Source organism: Hyperoodon ampullatus (assembly GCF_949752795.1).
Source record: "Hyperoodon ampullatus genome assembly, chromosome: 2".
NCBI classification, from domain to species: Eukaryota; Metazoa; Chordata; class Mammalia; order Artiodactyla; family Ziphiidae; genus Hyperoodon; species Hyperoodon ampullatus.
This window is the reverse complement of record NC_136915.1, coordinates 61,344,658-61,369,340: the sequence shown is the minus strand read 5'-3', so window position 1 is coordinate 61,369,340 and position 24,683 is coordinate 61,344,658. Positions and strand designations below refer to the sequence as shown.

At 35.9% G+C, this 24,683-nt stretch overlaps 1 protein-coding gene across 3 annotated transcripts in view; it reads right to left on the bottom strand.

The window, feature by feature from the left end:
• The window catches only part of LRRC7 (leucine rich repeat containing 7), a gene marked incomplete at both ends in the record, with an annotated part of 384,656 nt that overhangs the window by 112,625 nt on the left and 247,348 nt on the right, over positions 1–24,683 (bottom strand). For all 3 annotated transcript variants that reach the window (XM_079697001.1, XM_079697002.1, XM_079697003.1), the window contains 3 exons: positions 10,194–10,266; positions 16,124–16,268; positions 22,990–23,064. In XM_079697001.1, coding sequence (XP_079553127.1) covers positions 10,194–10,266; positions 16,124–16,268; positions 22,990–23,064 — 293 coding nt within the window. The remainder of the gene's footprint in view (positions 1–10,193; positions 10,267–16,123; positions 16,269–22,989; positions 23,065–24,683) is intronic.

Genomic DNA, 24,683 nt, shown 5'->3' with positions numbered 1-24,683 from the left:
GGTGACAGGAGGTCATGATGATCATGCTCATTAAAGATGAAAAATTTGCATTATGGAGAGCTTGGAATAAGTTCACAAGTCTGTGTACAAGTAGGTAAATCAAGTCCCATCATTCATGGGTCAGGGAAGAATCTAATTCAGTCAAGTTCAGTCTGACCCTGATCAGGGTAACTCATGATTTATGGTCCTTAACAGCTTCAACTGGTTAGAACCCAGAAGTGGTGAAACACAGTATTCAGCTGTGAATAATAGCTCTTAGGCAAATGCTTTTCCTTTTGCATAGCCAAGTCATATTACTTTTCCACAGGCCTTAGTTTCTTTGTATTTGTGGTGAGGATACTAGTAATTCCTGCCTCATGCAGTTTCTCTGAGTATTTCATGAAATACTGTAAGTGAAGAACTTAGCACAATACCTGCCATAAAATACACACTCAGGAAATATTTTCTCTTTTTATTAGTGAACCCTGAGAAATTAATTTCTAAAGCCTTTGAGGCCCACACATGCAGGGGTGGTCATGTCAATGGGTACCAGACATACATGGCTGTGTGACTCTGTATGTATGCATTGGTGGTGGCAGAAACCAATGTATGTGGAAAACCCAGTAACAGATTATTTGTTTCTTAAAAAAAGTCCAGCACAGTGTCATACACATATAATACACTAAGAATTGGTAGAATTGAATGAAAGAGGTTTCCATCTATGGTTTGTGGTCATGTACTCAGCAAGTGGTCATGAAAGTACGAGTGATTTTTAAAAATAAAAACTAGTGAGACAGTGGCATGTACATATATACACTACCAAATGTAAAACTGATAGCTAGTGGGAAGCAGCCGCATAGCACAGGGAGATCAGCTCTGTGCTTTGTGACCACCTAGAGGGGTGGGATAGGGAGGGTGGAAAGGAGGGAGATGCAAGAGGGAGGAGATATGGGGACATATGTATATGTATAGCTGATTCACTTTGTTATAAAGCAGAAACTAACACACCATTGTAAAGCAATTATACTCCAGCAAAGATGTTAAAAAAGTAAAACTTCAGATGTATGTTCAGAGGTAGAAGTCAAAGAATTAAACAATTAAATAATATAATTAAGGTTTCTTATTTTTCTTTCTTTTATAAAAACATTTTTGAAGTTAGTCTTGAATCATAGTAAGGCACTCCTTACTTTGCACAGATTTCAGTTATCATGGTTTCCTTGAATAACATTAGTCCCCCAACAACATTGCTCAAATTTCAGTTACCTCAGTATATTAACTGTGAGTAACTGCATAAAGTAAAAACTTTGCTGCTAACTCTTCACAATTGCTGTGTAAATAACAGATGTACATCATGATCAGTGACTAGTCATATTACTTTTTTGAGTCTGTCAGTGATCAGCCTCTGCACATCCACTATTCAGTTCACACACAGACAGTAAGTCTTGTAGTTATGTTGCCTTCTTGTCAATCGGCTATAGAGAGATACTATAAGCTCCATAATTTAACATTTAAAGTGCTACTCCTGTTGGATAATGCTTTTCGTCATCTTATTGCTCTTGGGGATTTAGATGAAAATGTGAAAATTTGCTTTTTATCACCAAGAACAACTTCATTAATCCAACCAGTGGACCAAGAAGTTATTTCAACTTTGAAGGCCTGTTATCTTACACAGACTTTTGAAGAGGCTATTGATGCTACAACTGGAGATCATACAGTTTCTTTAGCTGAGTGTTGGAAGAAATATGACATAAAGCATTCAATTGAAAATATTCAAACATCAGGGCAGGAAGTAACAGCAAGTAGTACTCATGCATTGTAGCAGAAACTTTTAGCACACTTGCAAATAACTTGGCAGGATTTGAACTGAACATACATGGGATTATAGAAGAAACAGCTGACTATGGGAATGCTGCCTGCCACTATTTGAGAGCCTGTAGATCTGCTGCCAGAGGAACTTAGTGAAGGAAAACTTGTTGACATCAATGAGGAAAGTGGTTGTAATGAAAAGGATGAAGATGTCTCAGAGGAAGTGACCCTGGCAATAAACTTTACATTAAAGGAACTCTCAGAGATATTTCATGATATTGAAAGCACAAAGGATAAAAGTTTGGAAGCTGATCCAAGCTTAAAAGGAGGATAACAATTCACTGACTCATAGAAAAGATGTTCATTCTGAATTACAATTTACACAATGAAAAGAAGGCAAGCACTGTTCAAACTAATTTTGATAAGCTTTTTTTTTTAAAAAAAAACCCACTTTAATTCTTGATGCTCCTAATGTTTACAATGACTGTGTATTAAATCCATGTTGATTTATTATTTTTCCATTTCACTATACATTTATAACCAATAGCAATAGTACTTAATGTTTGAAAAGGTTTAAAGATTTTTTGTCAGAACAATCATAATTTCCTCCATTGATTCTTAAGACTATTTTGCATAGTTTCAGTGTGCGTGGTTGTTTTCATAGTCCCCACTACTGTGCAAAGTGAGGACTTCCTACAATAAAAAGACAACACTTTTACTGCATCATGGGCTATACTGAATTATAATTTATAGCCTGAAAGTATTTTACATTTTTGGGTTACAAAGAAAATCTATTATGTGCAAAACACATTCTTCAATGATCTCTGAATTCAAAGGATTCAAACTCAAAATCTAACAGCCCAGCTGACTTTATTGATGGTTATCTTGTTATAAATCACCTAAGGTATTTTAATACAGGATCCTATATGAATACAGTTGTATCACATTTACTCAGATTATCACTGGCATTCAAAAGATAGACCAAAATTAGTGAAATAAATCTGACAGAGAAAGAAAAATACCATACAATTTCACTTATATGTGAAATCTAAAAACAAAAATAAGTAAAAAAAAAAAAACAACCCACAACCAAGCTCATATATACAGTGAACAGTTTGGTGGTTGCCAGGAGTAGGGGGTAGGGGGTAGAAAAAAATGGGTGAAGGTGACTAAAAGGGATCAACTCCCCATTATAAAATAAATAAGTCACGGGGATGTAATGTATGGCATCGTATAGTTATCAATACTGTACTTGAAAGTTGCTGAGAGTAGATCTTAAAAGTTCTCATCAGAAGAAAAAGGTAACTATGTATGGTGAAAAATGTTAACTAGATTTACTGTGGTGATCATTTTGCAATACATACTAATATGGAATCATCCTGCTGTACATCTGAAACTACATTACCCTTTGTACAAAAAAAAAAAAAAAGACCAAAAGCTACCTTTTTTAGAAGTTTTCTCTATAGTCTATAATAGTACACATTAAAAGTGAAAACAGCTGCAAAGGAAGTATAAAGTACTTCAAAGCAGTGCTTCCCAAACTTTAGTGTGCATATGAATCACCAGCAGAACTTGCTAAAATGCAGATTCAGTGATTTGGGGTGGGGCCCAGATTCTGCATTTGAAACAAGCTAGTGGGTGATGTAGAAGCTCCTGGTCCTGTGACCATACATTTTTAAATAAAGTACTTGCAAATATGGCAAGAGTAACATTAAAACACACACACACACACAGACGGAGAGATATACCATGTTCTTGGCTTGGAAGATTCAACATTATGAAAATGACTTTACTATCCAAAGCAATATACAGAATCAATGAAATCCCTACCAAACTACCAATGGCATTTTTCACAGAACTAGAATAAAAAATTTCTCAATTTGTATGGAAACACAAAAGACCCCAAATAGCCAAAGCAATCTTGAGAAAGAAAAACAGGGCTGGAGGAATAAAGCTCCTGGACTTCAGACTATACTACAAAGCTACAAAGTAATCAAGACAGTATGGTACTGGCACAAAAACAGAAATATAGATCAGTGGAACAGGATAGAAAGCCCAGAGATAAACCCATGGTCACCTTATTTGTGATAAAGGAGGCAAGAATATACAATGGAGAAAAGACAGCCTCTTCAATAAGTGGTGCTGGGAAAACTGGACAGCTACATGTAAAAGAATGAAATTAGAACACTCCCAAACACCACACATGAGAATAAACTCAAAATGGATTAAAGACCTAAATTTAAGGCCAGACACTATCAAACTCTTAGAGGAAAACATAGGCAGAACACTCTATGACATAAATCATAGCAAGATCCTTTTTGACCCACCTCCTAGAGAAATGGAAATAAAAACAAAAATAAACAAATGGGACCTAATGAAACTTAAAAACTTTTGCACAGCAAAGGAAGCCATAAACAAGATGAAAAGACAACCCTCAGAATGAGAGAAAATATTTGCAAGTGAAGCAACTGACAAATGATTAATCTCCAAAGTATAGAAGCAGCTCATGCAACTCAATATCAAAAAAAGAAACAGCCCAATCCAAAAATGGGCAGAAGACCTAAATCGACATTTCTCCAAAGAAGATATACAGATTGCCAACATGAAAGAATGCTCAACCTCACTAATCATTAGAGAAATGCAAATCAAAACTACAATGAGGTATCACTTCACACCAGTCAGAATGGCCATCATCAAAACATCTACAAACAATAAATGCTGGAGAGGGTGTGGAGAAAGGGAACCCTCTTGCACTGTTGGTGGGAATGTAAATTGATACTGCCACTATGGAGAACAGTATGGAGGTTCCTTTAAAAAACTAAAATTAGAACTACCATATGACCCAGCAATCCCACTACTGGGCATATACCCAGAGAAAACCATAATTCAAAAAGACACATGTACCACAATGTTCATTGCAGCACTATTTACAGTAGCCAGGACATGGAAGCAACCTAAGTGTCCATCAACAGATGAATGGATAAAGAAGATGTGGCATACATATACAATGGAATATTACTCAGCCATAAAAAGAAATGAAATTGAGTTATTTGTAGTAAGGTGGATGGACCTAGATTCTATCATACAGAATGAAGTTAAGTCAGAAAGAGAAAAACAAATACTGTATGCTAGCACACATATATGGAATCTAAAAAAAAAAAAAAAGGTTCTGAACAACCCAGGGGCAGGACAGGAATAAAGATGCAGACACAGAGAATGGGCTTGAGGACACGGGGAGGGGGAAGGGTAAGCTGGGACGAAGTGAGAGAGTGGCATGGACATATATACACTACCAAATTTAAAATAGATAGCTAGAGCCGCATAGCACAGGGAGATCAGCTCGGTGCTTTGTGACCGCCTGGAGGGGTGGGATAGGTAGGGTGGGAGGGAGGGAGACGTAAGAGGGAAGGGATGTGGGAACAGATGTATATGTATGACTGATTCACTTTGTTATAAAGCAGAAACTAATAAAAAAAATAAAAAATAAAATAGATAGTTAGTGGGAAGCAGCTGCATAGCACAGGGAGATCAGCTCGGTGTTTTGTGAACACCTAGAGGGGTGGGGTAGGGAGGGTGGGAGGGAGACGCAAGAAGGTGGGGATATGGTGATATATATGTATACGTATAGCTGATTCAATTTGTTATACAGCAGAAACTAACACAAAATTGTAAAGCAATTATACTCCAATAAAGATATTAAAAACACACACACACACACAAAAAAAAGATATGTCAGTGATGGCTAAAATTCATGTATAAATATTATAAGAGTTGTGTTTGGTAAGGTTTTACCTTAGATCACATATCAGTACAAGCAACACTACTCCAGGTAGTAATGCTTGACATTAAACAACAACAACAATATTGACTTAATTTTCTAAAAACATTCTCCACATTTTTCTCTACTTTAGTTTGGTCTTTATGAATCAGTCTTGGATGAGAAGATATTACTGTATCATTAACCCTCAATTACCTAGCTAATGGGGAAGAGGAATTGTGAATATACTACATAGATAATCTATGATTAAACTTTAACATCATTTATGACCATTAGAAACCATTAGATACCATTAAATCTTCTATTAATGTAGATGCTAATAAACATAAAAATAAATGACTTTGGGCTTCATTTTCTTAGTTCACTTTTAACTCTTAACAGAAGTAATGTAATTCCGTGAAAATGTTCAGACAAGCTTGGGTTCCAATTCTAGTGTGGCCACGTAATATCTGAGTGAACTTTATCTACTTATTAATCCCTGTTTTTAATCTATAAAATTGGTTGATAATGCCTGATATGTAGAGTATCAGTGAGGATTCAATGTATGCTACCTTGCTAGCACATTGACCTTGGACTTCCCAGCTTCTAGAACTCTGAGAAATAAATTTCTGCTGTTTTAGTCACCCAGTCTATGCTACTTTGTTACGGCAGCCTGTGCAGAATAAGACAATGCATTATTATCATATTTGTAAATAAGTATAAAACATTTTTCTTGTTAAGAACTGGATCTTTCATTCATGTTATATTACTAATCCTTACCCAGATGAACATAAGAAAAATCAATCAATAAATGTTTTTTTGCTTATTATTATTGATGACTATTATAATTTATTGAAGGCTATCTAACACTCAGTCTCACAATAACCTCAGAGATGTATTATTTCCATTTTACAGATGAGAAAACTACAGCTCTGAGATGTGAAATGACGTGTCCAAGGTCAATTAGTTAATGAGTGGAGAAGCCAGTCTAGTTCCAAGTCTTGCAAATATTCCCCTGTGCCATACTGCCTAGGTACAATGAAGAGATTAAACATGTTCAAGACATGATACCAACATTTAAGGAGCCTATATACTAGTTGGGAGGGAATGACATTATAATTTAAAGGTAAATGATGATACAAAAGATAAATAAGAGACTTATTGGTGGAAATGTAAATTGATACAGCCACTATGGAGAACAGTATGGAGGTTCCTTAAAAAACTAAAAATAGAACTACCATACGACCCAGCAATCCCACTGCTGGGCATATACCCATAGAAAACCATAGTTCAAAAAGAGTCATGTACTACAATGTTCATTGTAGCACTATTTACAATAGCCAGGACATGGAAGCAACTTAAGTGTCTATTGACAGATGAATGGATAAAGAAGATGTGGCACATATATACAATGGAATATTACTCAGTCATAAAAAAGAAACAAAATTGAGTTATTTGTAGTGAGGTGGATGGACCTAGAGTCTATCATACAGAATGAAGTAAGTCAGAAAGAGAAAAACAAATACAATATATTAATGCATATATCTGGAATCTAGAAAAAATGGTACACATGAACCAGTTTGCAAGGCAGAAATAGAGACGCATATGTAGAAAACAAATGTATGGACACCAAGGGGGGAAAGCGGGGATGGGGCATGGTGGTGGTGGGATGAATTGGGAGATTGGGATTGACATGTATACATTAATATGTATAAAATAGATAACTAATAAGAACCTGCTGTATCATAAATAAATAAATAAACAAATAAATAAATAAATAAATAAAATTTTAAAAAAAGAAGCGACATAGGTCAATTAGCAGCTTAGATTTGAAATCTGATAACTTCTCTCAGCCTCTGTTTCTGTATCTGTTGATGGGGAGATAATAATACACATTGAATAGTGTTGATGGGGCCTTTAAATAAGAATACATGTAAAGCACCAAACATGGTATCTGGCACAATATGAGCAAACACAAAAAGTTGTTTGTTACTATTTTCATTGTACATTTAATTATTAGAGTGGCTGGAACTCCTAGGCACAACTTAAGATTCAACAACAAAAATAACTAATTTTACAAGTCATTTGGTACAAAAGTCATGGATGTTGAGAAATGAATTCTTTCAGCAATTTTTACTAGTTGGACTATTAAAAATTACTAAAGATAAGCCTAACCTATTGAAACATTCGATGTGCAGAATAAGAATATTTTTGGTCACTGCAGCTGATCTGAACATTTTGGTGCACAGAGTTCTAGGTAGAATGTCTCATAATAAAATAAAGACCATTTCACTACTTACAGAACACTTTCTGCATGTGATCTGGGCTGCCATTAAATAGGATTCTAATCAAATTTTATCTCTAGCCTTGAACTAAATCTCTGATCTATCAGTTCTGAATTCCCTAAAGAAAGCAAAGCCATTATATCATTATTATTATTTTTACTTCATACAGGTTGTTTATTAAGGTATACTATAAAATTTTAGAAATTTAGTTTATTTTTTGCCACAAGTGCTACCTTGAAGTGAGAACATGTTAGACAACGGCTGTCACAATTTTACCATCCAAGACATGATGTATTATAGAACTGAAATCTTCAAACTTTTTCATTTTAGGACCTCTTTACACTCTTAAAAATCATTGGTAATCTTAAAGTACTTTTAAAAATATGGTTTATACCTATTGGTATCTATAATATTATAAATTAAAAGAGGCATTTAAAAATAGTTATTTATTATTCATTCTTAAATAACAATAATAAACCCATGACACGTTAATGTAGGTAACACATTTTTATAAAAGTAAGTATACTTTCCAAAACAAAAATCTTTAGTGAGAAGAGAGTGACATTTTTATTTTTGTGAATCTCTTCAATGTTTAGCTTAATAGAAGGCAACTGTATTCTCATATCTGCTTTGTATTCAATTTGTTGTGGTATATTGTTTTGATTAAGTTATACATAAAAAAGTCCAAACTCACACAGATAGGTAGTTGGAAAAGGAAGGAGTATTTTCATGGTCTTTTTGGATAATTGTGATTATTCTTTGATACTACACCCAAACTCAACAAATGGCAGTCTTTTTAGGGGATACAGTAATTGCCATGTAGAATCTGAAATACATCAATGAACTTTTCTTACTTTTCATACCAATACATTAAAATCAACTAATCTTTTTGCACTTTGAATGCATCTATTTCTCATGTGTGATTTTGTAGCTCACGCATTGGTCATTTGGAAAGTGTTGCTTCACTGAGTTGAACAGATTTTCCAAATGTTGACACATTTCATATTACAATATCAACAAATCACATTCATTATTACACCAGTGATATCACACCAGTCTTATCAGGAAAGGCTATAAATATTAGGAAGCTGTCAAACTCACAGTGGCAGATACAAATTTTCCAAAATTCTAATTTTTACTTGATAGCTCAAATTTCACTGTTGGCAACAAATTCTGTCAGTTGTTTTCCTTGAAGGACAAGCTCACTTTGTTCATTTTTGACAAGATGTTTGCCAAATACTCAAGTCTGAGTAACCACAGTTTGTCAGTCATTCTTCCTTTTTTAAAAATAAACTTTATTTTTATAGCCATTTTAGGTTCACAGCAAAACTGAGCAGAAGGTAGAGATTTCGCATATACTTCCTACTGTTTTTTTTATTCTGCCTTTTTTTATTGTAATAAAATACAGTCATATAGTCCATTTCTTTAACACTTCCCCTAATGGTTTTATATGAATGTCAAAACATCAAATTGTAGACTTTAAATATATGCAGTTTATTGTACATCAATTATAGCTAATAAATGTTTTTCTAAAAAAAAGCTAGGCTTTCTCCCTACCACCCCAAGTACACTCAAATCTGTTAAATTATGGATTTATATAATTCTTCACATGAAATGTGGGGCAAGATTCCTGTAAAATGGCCTTACATAATGTGAGAATAAAGACAGCTTATTGATTTCTCACTTTACACAAGTTGTAAACAAAAGAGTTTCAGTGCAACACTGATAATAACATACATATGTTTCTTAAAGAACTGTAAATCAAACATTAATGGCAACATAAAATTAGAAATAAATCACTCTCAAATAAATGGAATATATTTTGTCCTTAAAAGGCAATGATGACCTTTCACCTTGCAGCTTTTTAAAATGCAAGCTAAAACAGATGCTTATCTCCTTAAAGTCTAAAAATACATTAAGTTTCCACAAATATCAAATTTTACTAACAGTGTAGTGGTAACATATACATAATGCAGATCTTATAAAAATTGATTTGGTTTTGTAAGACATAAGTGAATTTAGAGCTGTTAGTCAAAAACATCAAATTAATAGTATCTGGAAAATTACAGGCAATGGTATAATTGAAGGTCTGGGTAATCAATTTGCTTCTGAAAGAGTGATGGTTAAGTATTTCTTACGATATTATCAATATATAGTTGGGTGTCAAAGCAGTGTCTAAATATAAAACTAAATTAAGATAAATTATATACAAATATATAACTAAATAAAATGTGGTCTAAAATGAGTTTACATATGAACAAAATTATTGATATCTCTAGCAGAAAATGTGTGAAAGTAGAAAACTCAATATATTCATTTGTTTCTGGCTTTAGAGAGACTGACTGGTATGAAACTTTGTCACTTACTTTCCGATTGTATTGGGTAGCATTGTAAGTTGATTGTCATCTACTTTTAGAGTAGTTAGTTTTTTCAACAAACCTAAAACAGAGAAGAAGATATATTAATATATAAGAATAGATTTCTGACAAAAAATACAATATAAAAGGAATCGCTTTTTATGAGTTGTAGTCCTGATCAAACTACTGCCCCTGCCCACCAGTGGAGCCAGAGGGGGGCGGACAGTCTCAACATCACTTGATTGGGTGATGAATGTTTGTCATGTTAATTGGCACTCTGCTTATATCAACCTACAAACTGATATTCGTGTGTCTAGTTTTAACCTTCCAGTTACAAAAAATTTACTTACATCAATGAGAGTTCAAGTACATTGATGGAGACAATAAAGAAAACTTAGGGCTCCATAGAAACCTGAGTTGGCAGTACTACTACCACATTTCCCTTTTCTATTATGCAGCAAATGCACCAGATGAAACTTTTCAAGCCAGCTGTGTTCGGTATTTAATTAACCCATAAGCACTAATAACTAACATTCCTGTTGTGATACAAATTGAAAACAAATCTGAATTAAGCCTAATAATCAACAAATGGGTACTGAAGTACTGCAGTGTAATGGTTATAATTATTGACTTGGAAAATTACAACATATGACTTCATACTCTTTCTGTTACCATAAATTCTTGACTTGGATCATCAGTAAGCACAAAAACTTGTAGTTTTTAATCTATCAAGTAGAACTGGTCAAGAATTGAAGTTCCAACTATTTATATTTCACTGTCTGATTTATGCCCTCCATACTCTTACTGCTTGATCTACTCCTACTCTCAGAGTTTCAAAGAGCAAAAACCACAGAGTAATTGAAGAACAGCTTCCTTTACCCAGCCGTAACAGAACCCATTGTATCAATATGGCTTAAATAGCTAAAATCCAAGACAAAGCATTAACAGTGGCTAATTCTTTTTTTACATTGGAACTATAGATATACACTATAGATGACTTGTTTTGCAGAAAACTTGTTCTGATGGATATAGTAGGTTCCATGGTTGAAAGCGTTTGGGAAATCTAAATTAAACAAAATCAACCAGATTTCTTTAATGAAGTTTATCTAGGAATTTTTAATATGCTAATATAACAGGGTGACACTAAAGTTATTGGGCAACTTGTGTGTATGCACAGAGTATCTTGTATAGTGGTGTTTTGCGAACATGCTCTCAGAAGCACTGCTATAGCTCATGCCTACTCACCTCAAGTATTTTGAGCATACCTTAAAGGCAAAAAGTAAGTCACAAGAAGTCTGAAATAAAGCCATTGTTGCACTTTAAGTTTCACTATGCTCAGTTACGTATTCTGCAGAAGCACTCAGAATTTCTGCTCCGGTGGAGAGAAATGTTATCACTATCAGGCTGTGAGAAAATACCTACAATATTTGGAGATTAATACATCAGCTTGTGCTGTTAGGATACATGGCTGAAAACAGTAGCACCTGAGAAAGAAGACAATTCTCACTGGGGTAATTAATCTCTGAAATTTGAATACCCACTGCCATATTCATCTATGTTCAAAGGGTGACTGAATCACTTTAGCTTCTCTGGTGCATGTGTAAAAAACTATAGACCTTGGAAATATAAAAGAACTCCTGAGCTTGTTCATCAATTGTGAAAAGACAACAGGGGACTATGAATTACAGCTAACTTTTTTATGAGTTGTAGTCCTGATCAAACTACTGCCCCTGCCCACCAGTGGAGCCAGAGGAGGGCTGACAGTCTCAACATCGCTTGATTCAGTCACGAGAAATTTTGGGCTGGGTTACAGTTGGCTCTGCAAACATGAAACCAGGTTGCAAAGCAGTCTTTAAGAGAATCACAGTTCCTAGGTCTGAAGTAGTGGTGAGAAAATTTCGAGGCAGGATAGGGATGAAGGCCAAAAGATTGATGCAACAGATTTTTTTTGAAGAATGGAGTAGTGGCTCTGAAAATTGACAGAAGCTTCTATAGCTTTTTTTTTTTTTTTTTTTTTTTGTGGTACGCAGGCCTCTCACTGCTATGGCCTCTCCCATTGCTGAGCACAGTCTCCGGACGTGCAGGCTCAGCGGCCATGGCTCACGGGCCCAGCCGCTCCGCGGCATGTGGGATCTTCCCGGACCGGGGCACGAACCCGTGTCCCCTGCATCGGCAGGCGGACTCTCAACCACTGCGCCACCAGGGAAGCCCGCTTCTATAGCTTTAAAGGTTGAAGTGAGTTAGGGCTCCCTTCTTAGTTCCACGTCTGTGGACTTAAGGGAACTTCACTCATTTGTGGTGTGGCTACTTTGTCACTCACATAAATGTATCCCTTTGGACACATTCTGGAGCTTCTGTAGGAATCTGGTTGTCCTTGGAGTGGAAATAGGCCACCAGCCTCAGCTCTGTTGCTCATGAATTCCTCTTGCAGATAAATACTACATAGCTATATCATATCTGCTTGGACTCTTGTCTACCCTCAGGCACCAAAGGTACTTTATCATATTTCTTCCTCAATTCCCCACCTCTTTATCCTATATTCCCAACTCAGATATACTGAAGAGGAAGAAAAAGGAGGTTTTTTTTTGGCTATGATTTTAGCTACTTATATATAAATATATAATAAGCAGTAATGTATTAAACATTAATATCAAAAATAGCTAATGTTTACATGGCATTTACCCTAGATAATAGAATTTTGAAATCCAAATGGTTGTGCACTCACTCATCATATCTACGATTATAATAATTATTATATTATGATAGTCCCTAACATTGATTGAACATTTATTATGTGCCAGGTACTGTTCGAAGCAAGATTACATATATTAATTCATTTATTTCTCAGAATAATCCCCTGATGCGGGTACTATTACTTCCCCACTTAAAAGATGATAAAAATGAGGCACAGAGAGATTAAGTAGCTTTTGTAAAGTCACACATTTAGTAAGGTAGAAAACCCAGACTTTGAACTCGGGTAGCTTGACTACAAAACCTGTCTTTAACCACTAAGTGAATAAGATAAATTATTTTGGAAAGTAAAAAAATTGTATTCTCCTTTACTGAGTTTCTCTGTTATCCAAAGAAGATGGTTATTAAAGCTCTATCTAGAAAATGTAAAGAGCCCCCTTCATTCTCCCTGCAACCAGCACAAGGAAAGGGACTCAGCATACAGGGTTCATTGTTGAATATATCACTCCATTCAAATACCCCACAACTGCAGAATTAAAACAGGTGTAAAGGAAGTAAAGATTTTATTTTAGTTGCTATTTCCCTTTATTAATACAGTGACGTTTCTTGTCTTTTATTCTTTTAAATGTTGGTAGTTCAATAGACGATTTATGCTCAAATAAAGAAGAAGAGATGCAATTTACCATCCAATCAGAATCAACAAATTATTTTAGGACCTTTGAACAGAGTTCCCAGGTATTTCTCTTGACCAAGAAGGAAATTCTTAGAGGAAAGTCAGCCATTCTACGTGTATAATCAGGTACTCTGGCAACTCTGCAGATGTATAAATGCAATTTTCCCTAAAAGGTCAATAGGGTCCAAAGAGAGTTCCAGGAGTAAGCTACTAACATGTTATTTTCTTAATTTGAGAACCACTCAGATTCTAAGTGAAGGTGTTAAATATGTAATACCACCTGCCTGTGCTGGTCTGTTTTATCATCCCAGGATCTAATCTGATATTTTCTATCATCTATACATGCTGCCTTCCCCAGACCAGAAGGCTAATTCCCTAGTCTGCTTTCTTAATGGAAGATATTTTAAACAAATAATCATATCATCTTTTATTTCACTATGTGACATTTTCATTTCCAGAATTTCTAATTGGTTCTTTTTTATAACCACCTGTTCTTAGTCATAGCTCCTGTTTTTGTTTTATAAGTTATTTTTATTTTTACAAATGTTATTCTTCCTTATATCTATTTGAGGATCTGCACATACTTAAACATTTTTTTTTTTTACATTTCTTGATAATTTTGGTTTCCCTTGGGGTAAATTTTCCTATTGTTTGAGTTTTTGGTTGTTGTAACATTAGTTTTCCTTTAAAATTTTTGTTTTCATGCCCATTTGTGAGGGTAAATATTTTTTCCTTACCTATGCTCACCCCTCCCTGTCTGGCACTTATGGTTACCTCCACCTGACCCCCAAGTTTCTGGAGTTCAGAACCAGGTCTTATATTAGCAACACGGTACTCTCATTTGAGGTGGATATTGCAGATTCAGTCCAAACCAGCTTGTGACGGGCCGTAATTTTCAGCAGTGAATCTGTATCTGTTCTCTCCTTCCACCCTAGCTCTACATATTAGTTGCAGGTTTTTTCAAGTCTCTCTTTGCAGAAAAGGGTTCCTTCCCTGCCTCAGTCCCTGTAAGTCTGTATTCTTCTGTTATGCTTAAGGTCTTTTTTTTTTTTTTTTTAACTGCAGGAACAATTTATGGCTACCACTTCTGTTTGTGGTCTGAAGACCATCAGTCAGGCCTGGGGTCACTGCTGTGTTTCCATTATGTCTCAAATCCAGGTATATGTTCATTCTTCTTAAGCAGAGTAAAATTATTTTATTTACTAAATACTTAAGGAGCACTTACCATACACCAGGCATAATTCTTTGTACAAAGGAGGCAGTAATGAACAAAAATATGTTCTTCTAATATAGTTTTTCCATTCTCATTGTGTCTTTGAAGAGGTATAGAGTGGTGATTGAGTAGGAGAGTAAGATATGTATTTTGACCATATGGTTATCTTGACCAGATGACCATCTCTATCATCTTGACTAGAGGATGCTCTTTTAAACTATTATATTTCCTTATCTTCTACAACACTAAATAGTATTTTCTAAGCTTATCTGATCATAAGTTTCATCTAGGATATTTAACAAGAATACAGAACAGAGGGCTTATTACACATTTATTGGATCAGAATTTTCACAGAACGAGCCTGGAAATGTGGAACTGTTTAATAAAGCTCTCAGATAAGTCTTATGGTGGAATAAGTTGGAGAAACACTGTTATAAAAATATATAATTATATAAATAAAAAAGTCATCAAATCTACAAAGAAAGAAGAGCCAGCCTGTTCTGTTAAAACTAGTATTCTCTATTAGCTTGAAAGCATAGTGAAAATGGAAGCAATAAAATATTGAAGAAAAATTTGGGAAACTGTTTTGTCTTCTAGCTTCCCTTCAATCAGACTACCTAGGTTGTGACTCAATTTTCAGAAGCATTAATAAGTTCCGGAACATATGATACATCTAATTCAGAGTGTTAAAAACTACATTCCAAAGTTAAGTAGTTCGATAATTACTCTCCTAGCTGTTTCCTCTCATAAATAATAATAAGATATACATACAAAAGGTTTACTCATATTTAAATTAGATTCTTTCATTATTTTACTCAGATAAAAAGTTATGACAAAAATAGATTGAGTGGTGAATATATACTAACCGACAAGATATCTGGCCTCATGAATCTTAAATATAAATGTGAGATGTCTTTTTTGAATGATAGTAATATAAGATATTTCATATTGTGTTATTCCTAATTATAGTGATGTTACAATATTATTAAAAATAGAATATAGCCACACTGTGGATAGAAGCTACTATAATTCTATAGTAATAAAAGGAGACATACATGTTTATCAAAGTACTTAAATCTAAGATATAGACTCCTTATAATAACATTTTACAACTTAGGAGATCTAAAATTATTTAAAATATATCAATTTAGTAGGATCACTTTAATAGGAGAGTCTTCTTGAGTTTAACAACTATAGTTACCATTTCATTTTAAGATATTGGTAAAATATTTTATCACCTTGAATAATGATCATGCTAATTTATTAATATCATGCTAAGAGTATATACCCTACATCTGTGAATGAGCTATAGAAAACAGTATATTTGACATAAACATTCGTGATGAGATATTATGGTCTCACCTATAGAGTCAGGCAACTGTTGCAACATATTGGATGACAGTAAGAGGTCCTCCAGGGCTTCACATCCAGAAATGTCCATGTCAACCGTTTCTATTCTGTTTTTTGACATATCCAGGTATACCAACGTCTTTAACTTCCCTATAGACTTGATGACATTGCATAAACTCAGGGTTAGTAGAGAAACTTTCAGGAAATATTTTAAAGTTGTAAAAACCACAACACTATAAATTAATTTTAAAAGCAAATGCAACAATAACAAGTTTTGGCGAGAATGTGGAGAAACCATAACCCTCATACATTTCTAGGAGGAATGTAAAATTATACAGCCACTTTGGAAAACAGTTTGGCCATTCCTCAAAATATTAAACATAGAGTTTCCATATGACCCAGAAATCCCTAGGTACATACTCAAGAATGAAATATACATCCACAAAGAAACACAAATGTTCAAAGCAGTGTTATTCACAACAGGCAAAAAGTGGAAACAACCCAATGTCCATCAAGTGATGAACAGTTAAACAAAATGTGGTATATCCATAAGCTGCAGTATTATTTAGCAATAAAGAGCAATAAAGTAGCGATACATGGTACAAAATGGATGAACCTTGAAACATGCAGTGAAAGATCCCAGTCACAAAAGACCACCTATTGTATGATTCCATTTATATGAATTGTCCAGAGTAGGCAAATCTATGGAGTCAGAAAGTAGATAAGGATTGCTAGAGGCTGAAAGGTCAAGAGGAAGGGAGTAACTGCTAATGTTTCTTTCAGTGGTGATGGAAATGTTCAAAATTAGATTGTGGTGATGCCTGTTCAATTATGTGAGTGTTTTGAAAACCATTGAACTGTATACTTTAAATGGGTAAATTTTATGATATGTGAATATATCTCCCAATAGAGACAATATGTTAAAAGATAGCAGCAAATGGGCTTCCCTGGTGGCGCATTGGTTGAGAGTCTGCCTGCTGATGCAGGGGACGCGGGTTCATGCCCTGGTCCAGGAAGATCCCACATACCACGGAGTGGCTGGGCCCGTGAGCCATGACCGCTGAGCCTGTGCATCCGGAGCCTGTGCTCCTCAACGGGAGAGGCCACAACAGTGAGAGGCCCACGTACCGCAAAAAAAAAAAAAAAAAAGAAAAATAGCAGCAATAATCTCAAAGTTGCTGTAGAATTAAGTAAATTGAAAGAAAGAAAGAAAAAAGAAGTAAGGAAAAGAAAGGAAAAAAGTTGCCACCTAAACAACATATGCTGACATTCTGATTCTTACAATTTCAAATGCATAAGAAAGGTATTAAATCGTGATTTGGACTTCATCTTACTATGCAGAATCAGTTTGTTCATTCAACAGTCCTTTTGTTCTTTTGAGGATCTACTATGTACCAGGGCTTTTGTTATATACTGGAGAACAATCATGAATAAGTCAGCTATGTGAGGGAAGAGACTTGTCATGATATAGATAAAGTCTTGGGAAGAGACTTGTCATGATATAGATAAAGTCTTTAAGGTGCTTATAGCAGTGAAGGAAACTGTCAAATAAATAACTATAATACCCTATGATATGTACAATAAAAAAAGCATGTAGAGAATGCCCTAGAAACAAAGGGATGCAAATTGCCTGGAAGGCACTGCTGTCAAGAAAAGGAGAAACTGTACCTGGAAGAGAGAACAGCACAGAGAAGTGTGAGGAAGCGTGGTGTGTTTGAGGGAGAGTGGGAGATTCAACGTCACTGGATACAGTGATGAAATTAAGCATCATAAGAAGCCAGCTGTTAAACGGCCTTGCCTGTCATGTGAGGATTACGTGATCTCTATCTTATAGGCAAGGAGAGCTAGTCAAAGCTTTTAAGATGGTGAATGACATAATCAGATTTGTGTTTTGAAATAATGACTTCAGGGAAATGTGAAGGGAAGATTCATGACTGGGGTTAGAGTAGATCTGAAAGGATTAGAAGGATTTGGAAGCAGTTTAGCTGAGGAGATGAAAGGGACCTGAGTTAAGGCAGCAGAAGTGAGGATGAAGAGAGGATGGATCCAGAAAAATTTAGATGTGAAATGATTGGATTAGTAACTGATTACTGAGGACAGGGGAGGAATCAGGTCATACATTGCGCAGGGAGTGAATAGTGATTGTTTAGCTTGGACATGTACTATGGGAATTAGAGCAAGATAAAATCCTTCATTTTCCTTTTCTTTAAGGGCATGATTTGCAAATAAATGTCCCACATATATCTGTGTTCAATGGGTCATCTGCTTGTTGGTCTACCTGTATACAATTTACTATACTGTCTCTACTTATTTGACAGAGTATAAACACATAAATATTACATAAACAAATTTATTATGCAAGCACACACTTGGCACTGTGCTAAGTACTTTATACATATTACTTGACATAATACTTTATATTCTTGCTGCTCAGAACGTGTTTTACACAGCAGCAGCATTTGTACAACCTGGGAGTTTGTCAGAAATGTGGAATCCAGACCCACTCCAGACATATTGAATCAGAATCTGCACTTGGACACACATTAAATAAAGCTTAGAGGTTAAGTAATGTCACATGCTGGTTTCCCTGAGAACTGGAGACAAAGAGAAATTTATGAGAGAGATTCTTGGAATTAATACCAGGGGAAAGAAAGAGGGAAGGAAGGAAGCAGGATTGGACAGGTGAAGGTGGGCTATGATGAAGTTTTGAGGAATTCCTCAGCTGACCCTTCAAATAGTATTGAAGTAGCAGGGAAGGGGCCAGGCCTTCAGAGTCTTATTTGATTGATCACTGGCTGCAGGTCTCCTGGAATAGGGGTGTAACCCTGCATGAGAAAATTCTCTCAGCTGAGGCAATTCCTGAAGAGGGTGGAGAGCTGCAAGCAGAATGCCCAGAAGCTGGGGAGTTCATTCAGGAGGATGATGCATGACAGGATATACTACAAGTAGCATTCCAAAGTTGCCCCATTAATAAGGGGTGGAGCTAACATTCAAACTCGTTTTTACTGGAATTCAGACTACAAAGCCTACCGATTACATTAGCACTTTCTGATTGACGCCTTAATTAACTCAACTCACATCTCTAACCCTGCTCCTCCAGTTCCCCATGTGGGCAGAGGGCGAACACAGTCTTAGAACAGGTGAATAGTTGCTAGGCTCAGAACTGGGTACTCTGGGTGAGTCAGGCCACGGGACTGAGTTTCTCCTCATGCCTAGAAATATGTTCCTTGGAAAAATACTGTCACTTTACTTATAGCTCTCCACCCCAAGGAACTATTATGTTACCTTAGCTCATCTCTTCTGATGAGCATAGAAAGAATAATATATGTGATTATGTGTCTATGTGTGTGTATATTTCTTTTTTTGTTTCATTATGATGAGAAAATTTCTTTTCTCTTTGAAGCTTCCTGAATTGCTATCTCCAGCAAACTCAAAAATATTTTGGTGTGAAGTTTCTAAATATCTTTTTTTGGAAGCAAAATAACAATTTGGTGTTTATTTTTGTCTTTCTAAACCCTTACTTTCAAATATCTTATAAAAGCAATAGTAGCCTGGAGTGATAAAGGCCTTTAAGGCCCAATGTCTCAGAGTTCTTGAGGATGCTAAATGTTGCTCCAACATCTCTCTGAACATAGAGGGGCCTACAGATGAGTGGTGGGCAACAAATAAAATGTGGAAGCCATCACAAGCAAAAGAAGATATTGGAGTTTGCTGTTTAGTCATATTTTGGTTGATTGATCTTAGAGTGATGGCCACAAGACAGAGCTATGTAGCAAACTAATTTCTGATCATTATCTATTTGCTTCTCTGATTTATGAAAAACAGTGGAAAAATGAAAGCCCAGGCTTCCAAAAGTATTTAAAAAGTATATTAGCTTAATGTATTTTGGTACATGAACTAAAAATAAAAAGGAACTTGCTTTTTTCCCTGTGTCTTATGACAGCAGTCCCCAACCTTTTTGGCACCAGGGATTGGTTTCATGGAAGACAATTTTTCCACAGACCGAGGTGGGGGAGGGAGGATGGTTTGGGGATGATTCAAGAGCATTACATTTGTTGTGCACTTTATTTCTATTATTATTACATTGTAATATATAATGAAATAATTATACAACTCACCATAATGCAGAATCAGTGGGAGCCCTGAGCTTGTTTTTACTTGCCACTCACTGATTGGGTTTTGATATGAGTCTGCAAGCAATCGATTTATTATGATCTCTGTGCAGTCAAACCTCCCTGCTAATGAGAATCTGTATTTGCAGCTGCTCCCCAGAGCTAGTATCACTGCCTCAGCTCCACCTCAGATCTTCAGGCCTTAGATTCTCATAATGAGCTCGCAACCTAGATCTCTCACACGCTCAGTTCACAGTAGGGTTCGTGCCCCTATGAGAATCTAATGTCGCTGCTGATCTGACAGGAGGCGGAGGTCAGGCGGTAATGCCAGCGATGGGGAGAGGCTGTAAATACAGATGAAGCTTCGCTCGCTCACCCACTGCTCACCTCCTGCTGTGTGGCTTGGTTCCTAACAGGCCATGGAACGGTACCGGTCCATGGCCCAGGGGTTGGGGACCTCTGTTTTATAACACTAAAAATTTAGGATTAATCATCCTGTGAAACTGACAGACATTGGCTGAAGACTGCATTCAAGATTAGCCTTTCAAAGTCAAGCATTTCTAGGTAATTGCACAACAACTAATTGCCAACACTGGACATTAAAAAAACCATGCCTGTTTAGGGTAGGGAGGTGTAGGGTATCCCACAAAGAGCATCACAAAATGTGGAATTAAGTGTACTAACTAAAGTGAGAAATCCACTTAAACTTGGCAGTATATAATAAAAAATCTACTTTTGAAGCAGAAAAAAATTAGGCAGCACTCTTTTACAGAAGATTTAATCACTACTTTTCCATTTAAATAATACACTAACTAAGGAATTAGAGGTCTGAGTTGATTTCCAAGGTTGGATTTTGGGAATGGAGTAACTGTGAAAAGTAAGATGAGCCTAATTCTCATTTATACCTTCTATTGATTCTATAGCAACAGAATTTTGGAGCATCAGAGGAACAAAAGCCTCTGGAGCTGATATGAATTACAGATCCACCATTTACTGGCTGTGTGACCTTGGCCCAGTTACTTACTCTTTCTGTTTCAGTTTCCTCATCTATAACATGGGCTTGGTAATAAATCTGCTTCACAGGGTTGCTGTGAGAATTTGGTGAATCATTTGTAAAATATCTAGATAGTGCTTAGCCCATGATAAATGCTATGTAAGTGTTTTTGAATAAATGAATACATTGAAGAAGCAGATATAAACTTTTCCAACTAGACATACATTCTGATTCCTCAGTATTTGCATAAGGGATTGATCACTGTCTTACTTGTTGCCCCAGGGTTTGTACATACCTTGAATATGATACAAATCAGTCTCTGCTATGTGTAATGGAATACAGATTTGTCTCTCATGTTATATGTGAGCCCCTCAAACAAATATATTCAAGGTCACTGAGTATATTATTTTTGTAACCCTGACATTAACATGGTTTCTAGTTCATAGAGGTAGATGTGTGGTTTCAAATGGTTTTTGAATAAATCAATAAATAGAAAACATGCATGCTTTTCTGTTTTGCATTTGTGATGATAGTAGAAATGTATTCCTTTGGTGAGAGGAGAAAGTATTTTTTCCCTAATCTTTTGTCATATTTTCTTCTTTATGTGGTCCCATCCTTGTTCAAAAGAGAATAAGCTTCCTGTTCTTGTTGCTTTTGCAAAAATTAAAAAAAAAATTTAAATGTTAATTCAAACAAGGAATAAGTTTGACTTTGGGAATACACATCTAATCCTCAGTGACTGAAGAATTATTACACAACCAGCTGCCCTGGCTTCTTAGTCCAATGCAAGGAGTTTAGAGTTGGCTTTCACCAGAGACCCTTGTGGTTGTTGTTGTTGGTGGTGGTGGTGTGTGTGTGTGTGTACATGCTTATATTCAAGTGCACGTGTTATGAGTGGTAAGAAACAGTGTTTTATGGAAAGCCATTATTTCACTGGATGAAAAAGGAATGAATAGTCACACTCAATGAGTTGACTGATAAACCTACTTTTCAGGAGGTATTGTTGGATTTTCTGTTATTTGAGAAGAAAAATTGATTCTAGTTTAACTTTCTATTTTTAACAATTTATGCTCTTTGCCTTTTTCAAAAAAACTCAAATGCATTCTATTGGGAATCACCTGAACCAAGAGAGAGAGATTTATTTTGTGCAAGAGCTCTAACAATATGAGCAGAAACCATTATCTAGTTACCTACAAGAAGGTTGATTTTATAAAACTAAGACTTGGTATTATGTATAGCATTGTTTTTTTGTTTTTTTTTTTGTGGTACGCGGGCCTCTCACTGTTGTGGTCTCTCCCGTTGCGGAGCACAGGCTCCGGATGCGCAGGCTCAGCAGCCATGGCTCACGGGCCCAGCCGCTCCGCGGCATATGGGATCCTCCCAGACCGGGGCACGAACCCGTATCCCCTGCATCGGCAGGCGGACTCTCAACCACTGCGCCACCAGGGAGGCCCTATAGCATTGTTTTTCATTTAACAATGTGAACTTTTCAGCTTTTGAAAAACAGTAAATAGGGAAGGAGATGAAAAATATACTCCTAAGAGAATAAGAAAAAATTTCATACATTTTACACATCTATAACACTCATAAAAGTTATATGAAATATTAAAAAAACAAATTAGTGAAAAACACTTGATGACGGAACACTCCTAACAAATGTTTAACTTTGAAATGAAAACACTGGGATTTAAGATGTAAGATTAATCATTATCAGTTATAATTAATATACAACATAGATGCTAGACAACATGGAATAATAAAAACTTACATACCCCAGGTAGCACTTGCAATGCATTATTATCCATCCACAGCTCTCTTAAATTTTGTATTTGATCCATAACTTCAGGCTAGGAGAGGAGTAGGGAGAAAAGAGAGAGGAGAAGAAAACTAAATTACTCTTTTCTTGTCACAATATAACATATAATTTCTTGGATCTGGAGCTTTGATTTGGGAATCTAGTGTTAATCCTCTAAAAAATTCCAAGTTTAACAGGCCTCTTCCAGCAAAACTGGTAATCCCTGAGGTAGCCAACCTAGAATTTATGTGGAAACAATCAGAACAACAATAGTAAAAGTTAAAATCTATTACTCTCCCTTAACACCCTACAATTATCCTTTGTAGTATTTATTATTCTCTACTCTGTCTTCTTCACTAGAGTATAAGTTTTTGAAGGGCAGAGTAATGTTTGGTTTTTAATCACTGTATCCTCATATCCCCATTGTTTGCCATGATACTTGGTAAATAGTAGGTTTTGATCATATGTGTGTATTAACACCATACACACAGACATCTCCCCCCCTCGCCCCTCTCCCAGGCATTACATTACCATGATGTGATAATAGTATAAACCCACTCATTTCTTATCTTTTCATTTACTCAACAAATAATTAGTTGTTGAATAGTGAGGATGCCTACTGCGTGAAACACACAGTGCACGATCCACAGTTATTCAAACTCAGTTCCTGCCTGGAAGTAGCTGATGATCTAATTGGGGAGACAAATGCATATAAATAACTAAAACACAAGGCATCATATGGGAGAAAAGAATAATGTAGAGAAGTCCAGAGAAAAAAGAGAGATAATATAATCAAGGTGTAACCTACAGTGCATAATGAAACACTTTAACTCCCTAACTAGAAGCTGTCTCTAGCTTCTATCTCCTGGGCAGCAGACTATATAGAGAAGATAGATGTTGCTATTGCTGTCAGCATCATTTCTTGATTTATGATGACCTATTGCTGTTTTCTTTTCAGAAATCATCCCCTCCCTCACCCTAAGGCCACCTGCTTCCCTTGAAGTTGAATCCTTTTTACCACTTCAGGGAACTGACAAAGGCCTGAGCTAATTAGTGCATTATCTTCACCTGGCCACAGGGTTTGGCTCAAGGATCCATTCAGAGCAGATAAGAAGAAATGGTTCTCTGACTGGGACTTCTGGGGAAAAGACTTGCTCTTGCCTACTGGATTTGAAACTGGAAGGGTACAGCCCTGGGGGCTTCAGGCACGAGGAAAGGGGAAAAGCCTGTTTGAGTTAAAAGATGGATCCTGATGACATCATATAAGCCTAGAATTAAGCCACACCTGAAGTCAGATTTTTTTGTCTCTTCCAACTGAAAAAAAATATCATTGAAAGAAGATACAACCATAGTTTAATAAAATTTGAGACCTAATTAGGAAAGCCAGTGTATTTGATAGAATACTTGTGGAAAAGAATGGAATTGTATCAATGTTACTATTAGACTATTGATAATTGTGGGTCAGTACAATACACTTCAGAGACTTCCAGGACTACTTTGGCAATAGTCTCTGATACATTTAGCCTGCAATTGCAGTGGAACGTGGTACTATTCCTGGGAGAAGTTTCATTTTAACAAGCATTAAAACTTAAAGTTACAACAGGGAAAAAAAAGGACTGCATGAGTAAGTGCAGGGGGATACTTTGTGTAGGAAATATTCCACTGTCACTT